At 47.2% G+C, this 15,109-nt stretch overlaps 7 protein-coding genes across 7 annotated transcripts; 1 reads left to right on the top strand and 6 right to left on the bottom strand.

Annotated features, from left to right (window-relative positions):
• Positions 1-345: 345 nt before the first annotated feature.
• Positions 346-2,614, bottom strand: LY89DRAFT_652987 (phosphopentothenoylcysteine decarboxylase-like protein). The gene has a single exon (XM_018212227.1). The coding sequence runs from the start codon at positions 2,363-2,365 to the stop codon at positions 497-499; it is 1,869 nt and encodes a 622-aa protein (XP_018066867.1). The 5' UTR covers positions 2,366-2,614; the 3' UTR covers positions 346-496.
• Positions 2,615-2,763: 149 nt separating this feature from the next.
• On the bottom strand, positions 2,764-5,766 carry LY89DRAFT_652986 (uncharacterized protein). Its single transcript, XM_018212226.1, has 4 exons — positions 5,516-5,766; positions 5,140-5,466; positions 4,659-5,087; positions 2,764-4,605 (listed from the first exon to the last, which is right to left on the bottom strand). The coding sequence occupies exons 1-4, from the start codon at positions 5,627-5,629 to the stop codon at positions 3,067-3,069; spliced, it is 2,409 nt and encodes an 802-aa protein (XP_018066866.1). The 5' UTR covers positions 5,630-5,766; the 3' UTR covers positions 2,764-3,066.
• A 109-nt stretch (positions 5,767-5,875) lies between these two features.
• Positions 5,876-7,619, top strand: LY89DRAFT_688186 (DHHC zinc finger domain protein). The gene is made up of 3 exons (XM_018215654.1): positions 5,876-6,093; positions 6,153-6,306; positions 6,574-7,619. The coding sequence occupies exons 1-3, from the start codon at positions 6,002-6,004 to the stop codon at positions 7,582-7,584; spliced, it is 1,257 nt and encodes a 418-aa protein (XP_018066865.1). The 5' UTR covers positions 5,876-6,001; the 3' UTR covers positions 7,585-7,619.
• Positions 7,620-7,866: 247 nt separating this feature from the next.
• LY89DRAFT_785850 (uncharacterized protein) lies at positions 7,867-9,486 on the bottom strand. Its single transcript, XM_018222930.1, has 3 exons — positions 8,530-9,486; positions 8,363-8,469; positions 7,867-8,293 (listed from the first exon to the last, which is right to left on the bottom strand). The coding sequence occupies exons 1-3, from the start codon at positions 9,395-9,397 to the stop codon at positions 7,922-7,924; spliced, it is 1,347 nt and encodes a 448-aa protein (XP_018066864.1). The 5' UTR covers positions 9,398-9,486; the 3' UTR covers positions 7,867-7,921.
• A 680-nt stretch (positions 9,487-10,166) lies between these two features.
• On the bottom strand, positions 10,167-10,875 carry LY89DRAFT_757031 (uncharacterized protein; the record flags this gene model as incomplete). Its single annotated transcript, XM_018221398.1, has 1 exon — positions 10,167-10,875. One exon carries the CDS (start codon positions 10,873-10,875, stop codon positions 10,213-10,215), a length of 663 nt encoding a protein of 220 aa, XP_018066863.1. The 3' UTR covers positions 10,167-10,212.
• Positions 10,876-11,706: 831 nt separating this feature from the next.
• On the bottom strand, positions 11,707-13,458 carry LY89DRAFT_623681 (MFS general substrate transporter). The gene is made up of 5 exons (XM_018211027.1): positions 13,144-13,458; positions 12,867-13,090; positions 12,657-12,816; positions 12,558-12,591; positions 11,707-12,508 (listed from the first exon to the last, which is right to left on the bottom strand). The coding sequence occupies exons 1-5, from the start codon at positions 13,444-13,446 to the stop codon at positions 11,742-11,744; spliced, it is 1,488 nt and encodes a 495-aa protein (XP_018066862.1). The 5' UTR covers positions 13,447-13,458; the 3' UTR covers positions 11,707-11,741.
• A 353-nt stretch (positions 13,459-13,811) lies between these two features.
• Positions 13,812-15,085, bottom strand: LY89DRAFT_673473 (uncharacterized protein; the record flags this gene model as incomplete). The annotated part of the gene is made up of 3 exons (XM_018213361.1): positions 13,812-14,210; positions 14,587-14,728; positions 14,898-15,085. The coding sequence occupies 3 exons, from the start codon at positions 15,083-15,085 to the stop codon at positions 13,812-13,814; spliced, it is 729 nt and encodes a 242-aa protein (XP_018066861.1).
• Between the last annotated feature and the right edge of the window lie 24 nt (positions 15,086-15,109).

Here is a 15,109-nt window from a genome sequence, read left to right as displayed (position 1 = left end):
TTGCCTCGCTTGAGTGAGTGGTGATTGCGTTGATGCATCGTTCCTAGCTTCTTGAAAGCAGGAGAGCTTGCGCTGGTCCAGAAGTCTTCAGCCATGTACGGAATAGTGTTGCTGGTGGTCGTAAAGATTGACTCGTGAGCAGCATTAATTGTTAGCATAAGTTGAGCTCAGAGCTGTGGAAATGCTTGAGCTTGATGATTGGAGTGTGAAGAGGATGAGGAAGGACGACCTCCGAAATTATCGGATGAAAATGAAACGGGTTAGCGAATCGAGGTTTCCGCCCCGCCCCGCCCCGGCCTCGGCCACCACTCATGAATGTTCACAACTTGAGTTGGCCTTACGGATCTGATATAAGTTTCTCAATTTGGTCATCATGTTACTACACAGAACCTCCTATTCATAACTCACGCTCCAGGACGCCACGCTAAATTGCAATACCCAATCTGAATGATCCCGAATCCTAGCACATTGAACCTGCAAGCCCGTGCAAGCCCGCTCAAAGAATCTTGACCTTCGTCCACTCACTAACCCCGACTCCCAAATTCAACCCATTCTGCGCCCACCACCTCTTCACCTCAAACGCCGTCCCCTCACTCCCAATACTATCCTCCAACGCCTCCTCAATATCACAAGTCTTATATTCGACCTTCGGTCCCGCTCTCCCATCTACGCCTCTGCTGAGATTCTTCCACCATTCCAGGACATTGACGTGTCCGTTCTTCGTGGGCTCCACGAGGACTTTACTATCGAATTGCATTTTCTCGCCCTTGATTTCGCGCCAGGCGTCAAGGACTTCGACGTGGCCGTGAGCGGAAGCGATCTTGGCGACGGATTCAGAGCACGAGATTGGAATACCGGAGTTATCCCACCAGCGGAGGACGAGAGCCTGGTTGTTTTGTGCAGCAGCCAGGAGAGATTTTCCTGGCTTAAGGCGGAGGGCAGGTTGGACTTCGGGAGGCGTGGCAGTTCCGTCTCGGTCGTTGGAGGTTGAGGCACCGTGGGCGTAGCTGGCTTGTTTCCACCATTCTAGCACTACAATGTGACCTTTGGAAGAAGCTTGCTCCAGAGCGGACTCGGTGTACTTGAGCGGTAGCCCAGAGCGTCGCCACCAATCGAGGACATGGACAAAGCCAGATTTAGAAGCTCCATCAATAGCTTCTGCAGTGTAGTCTTTCGAGAGAAATGTCGGAGACGTTCGCCACCACTCCAAAATTTCGGTTCGCCCATAAACAGCTGATGCTTTTGTCGGTAGGAGTTTCTGCCCAAAGGAGGACCAGAAAACATCCTTGAAATTAACTTCCAAGTGGTTCAGAATGTCAATGAGACAAAACTTTATGACCAACTTTACACATAGACTTGAAAGAAACCTCATGTTTTTGGGTGCTCCTTTTAACTTCTCGATGATATGCTCGGTCGATTGTGTCAGGATTGTCCATTCCAAAGAACACATAAAGGTTTGTAATTCATCCTTCGTCTCATTCGGTCGATCGTGCCATTCAGGAGGTACAGGAAGGCTCGTATAGACATGAAGGGCTTTCGCAATTTCCCAATCTCCAACTCGCTCAAATATCAACGTCCACAGTTCTGGAGGAAGCAGGGCATCCGTCTGCATGTTGTGCCGTGCCATTGTCGCAGCTCCAGCAGTTGCCACATCCACATCATGGCCAATTGACATCAGCTCCGCCTGATTCTTGATCACATCCACCAATTCGTTAAACCCATCCCAAGCCATGAGTACTTTCGAGGGGCCTTTGTCGTCGTAGTGCCATAAAATAGGCTGCATAACTCGAACCCATTGCCACTTCCTCCGCACCTTGCTCAACTGCTTCTTTGTCATTGGATTCTCCCACATGGCCGTCGTCATCCCCGGAACCAGCAATATCTTCTTCGATACGTCCCATCCTCGCAGTATTTCCAGAAGCAAGCAGTCGGTGATACCATGTAGCATCTTTGCAAACGTATCCGCATCAATGGGCGCCAGAACCAGCATATCCGCCCAGTCACATAACTCGTACGCCTGCTGCTTGTAGAACTCGACCTGCGAACGTTCGATACTCTTTTGCGCTTCGTCTGTCTCCTGACTCGGTCTGAAGCTTCTATTCTGCAACGCAAGCGTCTCCTGCGACAGACGGTGAGCCGGCCATGATTCCTCGTCTACTATTGCTCGGGTTTCAATCTTGGGGTTCTTCGACAATCGTACAACAAGCGCGAGAGCTTTTGCTACATCTTTGGACCCATTTGCCGCCACCAAGACTCGAAGCTTCTGCGGATCGTTGACCCTCATATCCGCGATCGATGAGGAAGAGGAAGTCTTGGGCAGACTGTGAAGAAAGCGTGCTTGTAAGGAATGTGCGTGTTCTGCCATTGTGAATGTGCTACCCTTGCGCTGGCACGCGATGAGCTGTCTCGATTTGTCTGTCTCGAGTAGAAGCGCTACAAAAGCGGTGGAGGGGCGTCACCGAATTGAATGTGTGCAGCTCTGAATCACACACCGCCACTGATGCAGTGAATTGGAATTGATTGAAAGAGGCGTTCGTCGTTCGATGAGAATACAAGAAGGAGAGAATGAGTAGATTAGTGCTTGAGATTCATGCATGGATCAGATCATATCATGAATTTCTCCCAGGTTTCGAGATTGATCAACATCAACCTGTCCGGTGGGGCTAAAAAGCGGTGCCACAGCACAGCTTCCCGAAACCTTAAACCGAGCTGTGCGTAGCGAATGAACCGCTGCTTATTACAATTAAATGTCCAAGTTAATGCATTATGATTGACTGATCTCTCTTGTGCAATCCAAGAACGAATATCCCATTCCTCCAAATCTCTATCACTGGTTCAGGATAGGCAACGCCAGCTATTGACCGATTCACCTGCTCTCTCCAATTATGCCGGAGTTGCCTCCGCTCGCTATTGTCTCGATAAAATTCTACAAGACAAGGAAATGGGTATTCGCATAGTGACTATAAACAAAACTCCGCTCAAGAACGCCAGATTGCTATTCCTTGGTAATGTGGGGGCATCTGCTATCCGTCATTCAGCCCTAATGGCCCTAACGTCTAAGCTCAACTAAGAGTTTCCAGAAGCCACAAACTCGTCAGCCTTCTTCTGTTTTCTTAAGAACTTTTTCCTCTTTATAACTCCTTTGATGCCATGTTTCCTTACTACTTTCTCGAATTCTGAACTTTCTTTTCTCTTGTAGATAGCTTGGTCATCGGACCAAGTCCACACACCAGGTAAGTTTTCGGGAATGCCTTCGCCACTGTAAAGACTTTCCATGACGAAAGCGGCATGGGTAAATTCATTGCATGTGCTCTCGAGAGCGGCAAGCACGTTATCTTGAGTATTGCCCATCGAAATGTGTTGGTCAATGAATGTCTCTATCTCTGCATTACGTTGCTCATCCGTCTGGGACTGAGTGGATGATTCATCATTTCTGTTTGAAGAACCTGGTGTTCCGTGTGTGGCTGCGATACTGGATCTATGGCGGTCTGGAAGTTCGGGGCTGCTTCGTCGCGGTGAAGGCGTCAGATCATCAAGAGCTCCGTGGAAACTCTCTTCGGGGTTAGGGATGAAATGAAAATCTTGAGTTTCAGGCTCCAGTATGCGAGAGGGAAGAGAAGGCCGTTGAAACGAGGATGCTGCTGGTCGCTGTTTTGTGGGCTGGACAAAGAGACCGTCAAGAGATTCATTATCTTCGTGATGGTTGAGTTCTGGATAATGTACATCCGATGAATTGAAAGAGGATCCGGGTATGTGCTCTCCATTGATAACATCCTCGGGCGTGGATGGGATTTTGGGCTCTTTCCCTTTCCCTTTATCGGACCGAAGCCGTTTATTCAACAGGAAGTCTTGACCTGAGTTGTCAAACCTTCGCTTGCTTGGGCGCAAAATCTGTCTTGGCGTGGACTGTGGCCGATCAAGATCATCGTCCTCGTCATCATCTTCTATGGCCTCTGGGTTCGCGAGATTTTGGGTCTCCCTCGCGGCAGTTTGGCGAAGCTGATCATTGATCATGGCCCTCTCTTGCGACTCGGTCATGCTCACGTCTTCCTCTATCTCTTCCGTGTTTTTCTCGATGTCTTCATAATCAGCGAGAATCTCGCGGAAGCAGTCCCTGATTTCTGCGTCGGCATTCTTGTGTTTGAACTCATTAAAGTTGAGCTTTTTGGCGACTTTATACCACAGATTGCGCTCGTTGACTTCATGATATCCACCAAGTTCATCCGACTCGACAATTTGCCAAAGTCTAAAAAGTGGTATCGGTCTTCCACAAATGATTGGGTTGAAATTTACATCAAGACCGAGTTGCTCTGCTAGATGAAGTATATTGCGCTTGAAAGTTGCTTCATCAGCTATGGTGTCATCAACTGTAGTTGTGTCCTGTTTCGGTGAGTGGAATGCTTCACCTGACGACCCTTGCGAGTCTTTGACTTCAAGAGCTTGTTGTTTGCCATGCTTCGATCCGCTTGGGCCAGGGATCGTCTGAACGGTGTAAGTTGCTTTCACTGGGGGCTTTGCTTTTTTTCGCTTTTCGTCTGCGATCACTTTCGGCACCACGTACTCATTGAAATAATTCCGCCATTCTTGAGCTGTATGGTTGGAATGCTTAAGACTGGTTAGCAACTTTTAGCAGGTGTCGGAAACGTAGGGACACCTACTACGGAAGACCAAGCAATCCAAGCGTCAATAACTTGATCATCCCCAATATTCATAATTTCGTCATAGTTCTCAAGTAATAATTGCGTCTCAACATCCGAAAAGACACTCCCTCCCTTGGACCTACGGATGACAGGAGTAGTGTTAGACGAGCGTGATATTGGAGAGCTTTTCACTTTCTGGCTTGGTGCAGGCTCAATTGGCGCTCTTCTTGCTGCCACCCTAGCAGGGGGAGGTGCACGGCTTGGCGCTGGCTGAGGTGTCGGTCGTGGAACTGCTGGGCGTGGCAGAGCTTGACGAACAGGACTTGGTCCGTCCTCCTCCTCTTCAGCCTCATGATCATCATTGTCTTGTAATTCTTGGGGTCTAGGCTGCTCCGATACATATTTGACCCAACGATCCCTCCACGACTGGTAAGTGTGCCTATTATTCTGACAGGAGAAGTCAGTGCAATACTTTGCTTATGAAAGTCCCTGAACTTACTACAGCCTCTAGCTGCTGAAATATGATGTTGCCTCTCAATGATTGCCCCTGACGTTCTGCCTTTGCACACCAATTCATAAGGATGCGATCGTCCTCCGCAGTGAACTTCGTTCTACCAGTCTTCGCAGGTTGTGAAGAACCAACAGGTCGGATGGTGGCAGTAGCAGGTCCAGCACTGTGCTCTTCTGGATTTACAAGCTCCCCCTTCTTAAGCGAGGCTTCTATGAAAGTCCATGATATAGATCCGACTGGTTGGTCTTTTCGTGCATGGTCTGCGATAACTATGTCGGCGCGCTCTTCCAGGGGCACAACTTCCCCGCCGTTTGCCTGATTTGATGTTAGCAGATAATTGGATGTCGCCGTCACTCCTACGTACCAATATGGCATCTCTCCATTGATTCCTCGAAGGTATGCGCTGCAGAAGAAAGAACCTGTTTCCCCGAAAAAGACTTCCGCCGCCGCCCACGCCCTCGTAGACAATTGTTGCCATCCTGAAGTTGTTGCGGGATCCGGGGTCGTCGCAGGGAAAGCTCACATATTATGTAGAAGTAAAGAGCAAGCTTGCCAGGGCTTTGTCATCGTTTGTCGGAATCGCCAGAAACAGAGTATCTTGGTTCGAGAGGTGTGGTACCGCGAAACCGCGTGGGCTTTCGCGATTTGCAATTTAACACGCGCCTGGTCACATGCTCTAACCTTACGTCGGCTTTTAGATTTCACATTCACCGACCACCATCGTGATACAAACAACGACGAGGCAACATCCGACAATTTCACGTTTCAATGGTCTGTTAATATGGATCCTTCACTTGCTCGTATTCGCTCTTCTTCCCACTTTGTATTGTGAAAGTTCTCTAGCCCCTTCATGATGGGCCCTTTGAAGATTATTGCACTGGTCATCCTAGTCATTTCCTTCTTTACGTTTGTGACCTTCTTCGGAAGGCTACCAGCATTAAGGTGCCCCTCCATGCCCCTCCAGATAATTTTGACTCTTGTACGAAGCTCATATGATATAGAAACACCCCTATTGGGACCCTACATCGCATTTTATGGCTTCACATTCCGGGTAGCATAAGGTCTCTGGACCAGAGGTTGACACAAGGTCGTCTCAGTGCTTGGACCGCGAAGATAGCACACACCCTATGGAATGACAGACATCCACTGGTAATGGTAAGACATTTCGATTCCGTTAGAGTTTATGCATTCACTGTCACGTGTGGTGTTGGAAACATCTCTGTCTTCGATTTCTTTGTTGTCTGCGAGACTCCAGGATTTGTCTGGTATCAGATCCATTCATTCAATGAGACGGACTGTATTGAAGTCCTGCAAAGTTCTTCTGACTGTAGTCCTTCACAGTGTCTCTTGTGCTACGTTGTTGCCCTTCTTTCGAATATTGTTTCATTTTGTAGCTCATTCTTTACGCTGACATTCTCCCAGATATTCTTCATTCTGCTATTATCCGTCTCAGAATTCTTATTCCTGCCTCCTGCATGGCCTCTTTTAAATACCTCGCAAACAGCCATCGCAATCACATTGGTACTGCTCCCATACATATTCTTGTATGCATCAGCAGCGAGCGATCCTGGCTACATAACGCAAGAAAATCATTCACATCAGATGACCCTATACCCGTATGACTTCACTATATTCTATCCAGGGCAGTCATGTCATACATGCCGTCAACTGAAACCCGCACGATCTAAGCACTGCAGCATTTGCAAGCACTGCATAGCTAAAATGGATCATCATTGTATTTTTATCAACAATTGTGTTGGCTACCGGAACCAACACTACTTTCTACTTCTTCTCTTCACCACGGCCAGTTTGACGACTTATGCAACTTATCTCGGCTTCAGTCTTCTTTCTGGACAAATTCGAAAAGAGATTCCAGCTTGGAAGATCTGGGGGCCAGGCTTCTCTTGGTCTGAATATGGCAACATCTGGGCGTGGGTACTTCAAGAATACACTCGTATAGGCGCAGTCACGCTACTATGTGGCCTGACCACGCCTCTCATTTGGGGTTTGCTCGGCTATCACCTCTACCTCATCTGGGCAGGTACCACAACAAACGAGTCCATGAAGTGGGGAGATTGGGCATATGAGATGGCGGACGGCTACGCATTCAAACGAGAATTATCTTCAGATCGACATAAAGACGAGACGATTGAACCAGTCTGGACACGATGGCCTGTTGAGAGTGAGCAAATTGTTCTTCGTACCGATGATGGCATGCCCCCAACTGGTCCAGATGCTATAGGGGAGGGAACATGGGAACGAGTTTGGAAATTGAAAGACGTGGAGAATTTGTATGATCTTGGATTCTGGGACAATTTGACCGATGTCTTCAGACCTAGATATGGCTTCCGCCGTCGGGAACATAGTTCCAGTGGTTCAGGGAGCAGGAGTCGTCCTTCATCGGGAGATGTCACTAGTGTAGCTCCGCCATAGATCATTTGTACTGGAACGTTTAATGAATTTTCGATGAACTTGATACCTCTCTCTTCCTTTGTAGTCTTGGTAGCTTATGGCTTCAGATCGTTCAGAGTTGCATATTGTTCAAGGTGAGGGCCTCCGTACTGTCGAGCAGGCTTGTCCGATTCTACGACATCATCGCAATATGTAGCTCCTCGGAGCCAAAGGTGTCTTCCTTCTCAATCGAGACTTTGCACCTCTTCTTACTTCACTGGAAATTGGTTCTCTCTAGCTACGTCAATGTCTAACGGTGAATAGAATACCTCGAAAAGTATACCATTGAGCATTCATTCATGATTTCCAAGAACATACTCTACATACGATCATACTCGACATCCCAAAGCTCCGATCGCTCAGGTACAACCTCCATCAGCCACTCATCCATCCTCCCCGTCCAAGGCCACGTCGCATTCACCATCTTGTCTTCAACCCGTGTAACATTCGCCTTCGTTCCTCCAATCGTAAAGCTCTTCAAACGGGGCAAAGTCTCTACCACAATATTCCCTCCTTTCTCCGTTGCCTCGGCCCCCTGTCTGGTGACTTGACGCAAGTACTTCCTGCCCCCCTTGCCGAAATAGGCATTTCCGCAACCCGGCCCACCATCAAAGCCACGATCCAGGTCCGACGAGGGACCAAGGTCGAGATGTGTTAGGTTTTGGAGTTCGGACAGAATCTCTAATGCGACCTAAGTTTGGGTTGATCAGTGCCAGTTTCAATGGCACATTTGGTAATTCTGATGACAGAATATACTTACTTTCAATTTTCCACTATCTCCAGTGTCATATCCAGTATAATCGTGCCATCTCCCCAGAGATCCAAGCAATCCGAGACTTTCTATTTGGGGTATACATTTTACAACCTCTGCAAAGACTCGTCAGTTCCACGTTGTCATCTCCTTGGACTAGCAAGAGAAATTTATACCAGAAATTCGTTCTGGAGTCCATCCATCGTGTCCACCCACCATAGCAAACCGCTTAAGTTTCGGTGTCGATGTCGCAGCTTGAATAAGCATCATTGCCCAGTCACGGCCATCAGGCATATATCCATGATACCACATAAATCCACCACCATTCTCGAGTCTCTCCAGATTCGGACACATACTGACCAGATAATGACTCGAAGGTCCAGGTTCGAGGTGCTTGATAGACGGCAGACTTAAATTCCTCGCAGTAAATGCCTCCTCAAAAGAGTGTGTGTACTCCTTGGGAATTTTCCATTTAAGTGTCTCGAGGTTCGTCATAGACTCTAGGACGTCTCCAAAAAGAGTCAACAGCGCTTCTGGTGTTTCGAAATGCTCGAGGATCTTCAAATATTGGGCCGAGTATTTCTCGCGGTGGACAAAAATGTCGACTTCCAGCGTCTTGACTTGATTGAGTGCTCGCTGGCATCGCTTCATCTCGCCAAGTCTTTCGAGAGCGTTCGGCCAGCCGGGTCGCGAGATTCCTGCTCGGTTGTTGTCGATTTCAAGGTTGTCGAAGATATCAGATGGTATTTCTAGCTCTGTTGTACATGTTTGGGGTTCTTTCTCTGTTTCTTCCTTCGAATCGGAGTCAGGGTTAGAGCACAGGAAAGCCTCTGCGTTTGGGAGTCTTTCAAGCTTGCGTTGGTTAGCAAGAATCCATGGGTGTCTTGCATCGAGAATGAATTGAGGTATTGTGGATCTTCGAAGTGGATTGTCAATGAGGCTCTTCAAGGGTTGTTGGAAGCTGGCTAGCCAGGTCTGAATAGAGGATAAGTAAGGCACTGCCATTGTGGTGGTGATTAGTAGGATAAACACAACAAGCTTCATTATGCTAAAACTTGTTCTAAAGCTTGTGTATCTGGACGTTTGGAGATTCTGAGAACGAATTGTTCTGTGATAGAAGGTCTGAGTTGTTGAAACCTGGCATCTGTTGAGAAGGATCCCGCTGCTGGTGCCTGCTCAACACGTGGTTTCAAAGTCACGTGTGTTGACTTTGACCTCTCTCCTCTGCTATAATGGCTTCGCACTTCCTGTGTCGTTGACTAAGTGAAGAACGTGGATATTCAATTTTGTGATTGAAACATTGAGACGCTTGTCTCTGTTCAGGTCAAGCTTTAGTCAAGTTTAGAATCAAGATCTAGTGGAAAGGAAGGTTGCATTGGTCCCTTGAGTACTAAGAGAACGATAAGATAATAGAAACCCAATTGGAATTTGAAGTACATCTTAATCTTCCCGTTAAGCACTTGGCTTGGAGTTCAAGAAATTAGAGACTGTTAGTGACTGCTTTGATGACATTCGAGCAGAAGCGGGTATAAAGAGCGAAAAAGAAGGGAGGGAAATCATATCTTCTAAAGGCCAATCAGATCAGTGCTGGATCAAGAATTTACAACCCTATGTATGATACCAGGACCGCAGAAACAAAAGTATGCGACGACAACTTACGCCAGTCTAGCTTTGGTCTGCTCAACTCAGCATCTTCTGTAACAAAAGACAGTAATTCGCTGGAGACGACGATCATTTGAAGCGTGGAAAAGAAGCGAGATAACAGTTTACAATAAGATGAGAGATTTTCCCTTTACAAGCATGACTTTCTGATGCCACAACGTTTCGTTTCCCAACACCGGACATATCCCCATCATATATCAAAAGAAGTCGAAATCAAACCCTCCACCCACATCAATCTCACCTCCTGAACCTACATCTACGCCAGAACCTCCTTCCCCACCAGTTGGCATCTGCTCTCTAAAGACCACCTCTCCGTCCGGTCCCCAAACCTTTTCGTCTTTCGGAATCATCTCCCTCGGAACAGGCTGCCATCCGCCATAAGGCTGTATACCGCATCCAATACCCGTGCTCGTAGCTCCAGTCCCATATGTCCAAATATCCTCCCCTCCGCCCTCGAATCCTCCAACTTCAGTCGCCGGAAACGTCTGAGCGCCTGGCTCTGCTCTGCTGCGTGGGAAAGGGAGGCTCATTTCGGGACCCGGTAGTATACAGGGTAGGTTCCAAGGGGTAGTTGCTTCTGTCGTTTTGTTCTTCTTCGTAGGCGAAGAAGCTCTGCACTTTGAGAATGTTTGGAACTTAGCTTTCTTGCCTTGTTTGGAGCCTTGTACTGCTGTGCGAATCATGGCGTTAATGGGGCGGGGAAGCTTCATTGCGTATGAAAGTTGTTCAGAAGTTCCGTAACGAAGCAGATTGAAGATTGCAAGGTGATCACTTGAATACTCAGTAAGGAATGTGAGCAGTCGTTTCTCGAGCTGAAACCTTCCGCGAATCAAAGGCCCTTGTAGTTCCGCCAGGAACATAAAAAACCGAACCACGAAATTTGAAGACCACGATCATATAGACTTCAGCAACTTTGCGCATATATCTCGTCATTGCGAGCGTTGTAAGAACATAAAGAAAATGCCCCTTTACCCCTGAGTTTCGCTAAAGTACCCCGCGGTCCCACCCACCCCGCTCTAAACCTCAAGCATCACAATACGATCATTCATCATGATCATCCGAAACTTGTCTCTTTCCATCAACAGACTCAAGAACATTACCTATTACGACTTTAGAGCATGCCCTGCCTTCTCTTGTCGAACTCGAACATTCAGTGTTTCCTCTACTACGAGACAACAAGACAAACAACCAAGATTTCCCAGAGAAAACAAAGAGAGCAAGGTCGACAGGAGGGCCATCCTCAGAATAGTCTTAAGAAGGGGTGCTTTACGTCCATCGAGTGTTATTAGGACCTTCAAAAAGATACGAACTGAACTGTTGCGCCAAGGGCGTGGGGATGTCATCAGAAAATTTGTAAAGGCGATCATCGTGACATACATCGTCCTATGTGCTTTGTAATTTTATGGATTGTGGAAAGGTATTACTGGATCTGGAAAGCGCAATATGAAGAAGGGGAGAATCAAGGACCATAGTTTGGGTCGAAGGTATTAAAGAGTGTTGTTCATCTAACACATTTGCGAGGAAAGCTGTCAACGCGGCAAGGACGAGTGACCACCGATGAAGAAATTAGTGCTGAAGTATGGGCAGACTGAAAACTACGGCAAAATCTATTAATCTATATATTCATAATATCATACGCATGGCAGCAAATCATTACTCTAAAATATTCATAGCATCATTCTTTCGCTCTCCGTCATTAAACATTGCTACCTTTCCTTTTCTTCGCTTAACTCCTTCTTCTCTTCTCTGGGTTATATCTCGACATACCCCTCAGCTTCGGGCCGAACACATAAAACAGCACTGGAATGGGAATCAAAGCTACAGCAATGAATCCAAGCAAATAGCTCGCCCAGTCCACACCCAGATTCTTGAACATAGGCGTAGCAAAAAGCGAGAATCCAGCACCTGCTAAACTTCGCAGAAAAGTGTTTGCTGCTTGAGCTGAGGCTGCGTGGACTGTAAATGCATCAATGAGGTAATTGACTGCATTCTGGAAGATCAGAATAAATCCTGCTCCAATACATCCAGCGCCTACAATACCAATTGCCGGTGACTTGTCTGTGCCGGCACCACCACCGACCCAGAATAACGCCGCTGCAAAAAGGACGGCTCCGAGCATCATGGGAGGTAATCGTGCTTCTGGGTCGTTTTTTAAGCCTTTGTCATGAGCTTTGTCGAGTTGCTTCCAGAAGAAGGGTTGGTATGAAGCTTGGATGCATCCAGAGACCAAGACACCAACAAGGACAGCGAGGAATACAAGGGAGCCTTGAACTGGAGTCCACCCACGAATTTCTTCATACTCAATAGGAAAAGCTTCGAAGAGAAGGTAAAGAATACCGTACACGAAAGCATTGTAAATTGCGAGGCAAAGAATGATAGGTTCGGATACGAGCATCATGAGCGGCATTGAAAGATGCTTCTCCACAATTGATTTTGCGGTTAGCTCTTCTTCGTCGATGCGTGCGTGCAGCGCCCAATTGCCAGTTTCATAGCCTATTTAACATTAGCAATGGAAGTACCATTCTTGGAACCAAGTACATACGAAGATGTTTGGCTTTCCGCTGTAGGAGTACGGGCTGAACTATGGTTAGTTCGGTTTTTCCCTAATTCTCATGAACACTTTGTCAGGGGAAGAACTTACAGCATAGGTTTCAGGGAGGAAGAAGAGATCTATAGCAAAAATGAGGAAGATCAAAATCGCAGTAATGTATTCAGTCCACCTCCAACCAAGGTAACTCGTAGTGATGGCTGACCCAACCAAAGGCCCAACTGTAGGCCCACCAATTACAGCGACAGAATATCTAGAAGTTTATCAACTCTATCTTCGACCGTCAATCCAGACAGGGCTTACCCAACAACAGCCAAAGCACGATCGTGGTCATTCCATAAATCGGCAAGAGCACCAGCCACATTCGAAATGGGAGCCGATGCCATCAATCCTGCAAAGAAGCGACATATCATAATTGTTTGCAGATTTTCGGCCGTAGCTACTCCGATCAAGAAGATTCCGAAGATAAAGTACGCAGGCAGGAATGACAATTTTCTGCCATAGAGCTCGGAGACTGGAGCAAAGATCTAATGCACGTTAGAACAAAATATGTACTGTAACTAGAAAAGCAAGAGCATACCAATGGTCCAAAAGCAAATCCGAGAACGAAGAGTGATAGAGAAAGAGTGGTGACTTCAGTGCTAACACCGAATTCTGCTGCAACTTGATCGAATGTGGGACTGAATGAAGAGGAAGCAAAAGCAGCACCCATTGTCGTAAATCCAAGCATGACAGTAATTCTGATCTTACTCCTCACAGGCCAGTTCATGGGATTTTCGGGGTCCTTCTCTCCATGCCATGTTACAATATTGTTGGGCCATTTGCCTAGATCTTCCGGCTCATGACTCTCATATCTCGAGTCTATATGCTCCATTCGATCCATTTTGAGAATCACAATATAACAAAGAAAAATTAGAATACAAAGTTGAAGGGCGGAGAAGGAACAGATACAAACAAACCGCGACCAGGAAAATACACTTATAACTTTTTCCTTGAGGCGCATCTGAGCCCTCGATACTGTATGTCGTCACTTGGCATTGACGGTCGAGACCCCAGAGAACGCTACCTTCACGCGACACTATGGGCTCTGCGGTAAAGCTAAGAAGCTTAGATGATATAGCGCAGGATAGGGCAACGCCAGCAACACTAGGACTCATTCCAACGCTTGCCTCCCTTTCGTGCAACTCTTGCGGCTGCATCCTAATCAAGGCAAATTGCATCATCGACAAGCCTTCTTTTTAATCGATCTCATCGAGGCCTCTTGTCTTCGTCCGTGAAATCACTCCTCTCACAATGTTGTACTCGCCATGCACAATACGAAGGACGCCATTCTGTGGCTTCAGAACAAACTTTCTGTGATGGAGAAACCACAAGTCCCATTTTGGCACCCATCAGTAAGTGCTCCAGGTCCTGCGGCAGCGTCCAAGTTCCGATTCTAGCGGCGGGACTGTTTGAACGAGCCTTCTCCATAGAACAGAATTCCTCATAATCTTTTCCTACGTCCACCACGCACTCTTTTAGCTCTAGAAACTTGACTAGAGAGAAGAGGAAATCGATTCTTGCTTGGCTTGTCCAGTTCCACAACCTGCTACTGACAGCTACATTTCGTGCGTTTCCGACTTCCTGCGGAAATTGCTTGATGAAAACCTTAAGGGCACTGAGAGCTTTGCTGAAACAGGGTGCTGCGAACAAGATTTTGTCGATGTCTGGGTTCTCTATTGACAAATTAGTACACAACTTTGAGAGACATTCGTGAGTGGAGTAGCTCATCAAATGATTAAACCGCATCTTCTTAGATGATATACTCCCAAGGATGATCCAAAAAAGCTCGCCTCCTGGAATGAATTCAAGTCAAGGGAAGGGAAGAATTCGACGTACACATGAGGTTTTTGGATCCCCTGGACGGAATCTTGAATTTCCCTTGGTAAACGGGTTGGCACTCACCCAAGACCAACAAATTTTGCTATTTACGAATCGTCGTCCGTAGCTCTTCTGGGAGCAACTTAAAGGTCGAAATACGTACCGGCACTGTCGTTGCCATTATGTCGTGGTAGAAGATTTCCAGTGAAACTTGTTCTAGAAGGTCGAGGATTGCGACGAGATAACAGTGCCCAAATGGGCTAGTAGGGTGGCGTGCAATGCGCTCCGCTCCGCCTTTCTGAAGCCTGAATATATGTCTCAGAATCACAGATCACTGTCACATTTCCATTGTCCGCAATGCAAGAATCACACGAATTATTGCTCAGAAGAGATTCTATGAACATAGTCCTTCACAGATTCGACTTCCAACTATCCCCACCACGAGCAGTTTGGAGCAATCCTGCGACAGCTCACCCCCTTTTCCATCCCTTTGCTTTCCTTTGTCTAGAAAAGAACTCTGGCCACTCAGGCTTCTGTTCTGGAGAAACTTCTCCCTTCCCAGCTACCAAGGTCTCAGGCTTCTGAAATTTAGCCACTCGGTTTCTGCTCCACTCTGCGGCGGAGTCCTTCATCACTCCAAGGTGTTTCTGGCTCATCTCCATCACCGCTGAGGCTTTTCGTATCCC

Source organism: Mollisia scopiformis (genome assembly GCF_001500285.1).
Source record: "Mollisia scopiformis unplaced genomic scaffold LY89scaffold_21, whole genome shotgun sequence".
Taxonomy (NCBI): Eukaryota; Fungi; Ascomycota; class Leotiomycetes; order Helotiales; family Mollisiaceae; genus Mollisia; species Mollisia scopiformis.
This window is presented reverse-complemented; position numbering and strand designations above follow the sequence as displayed.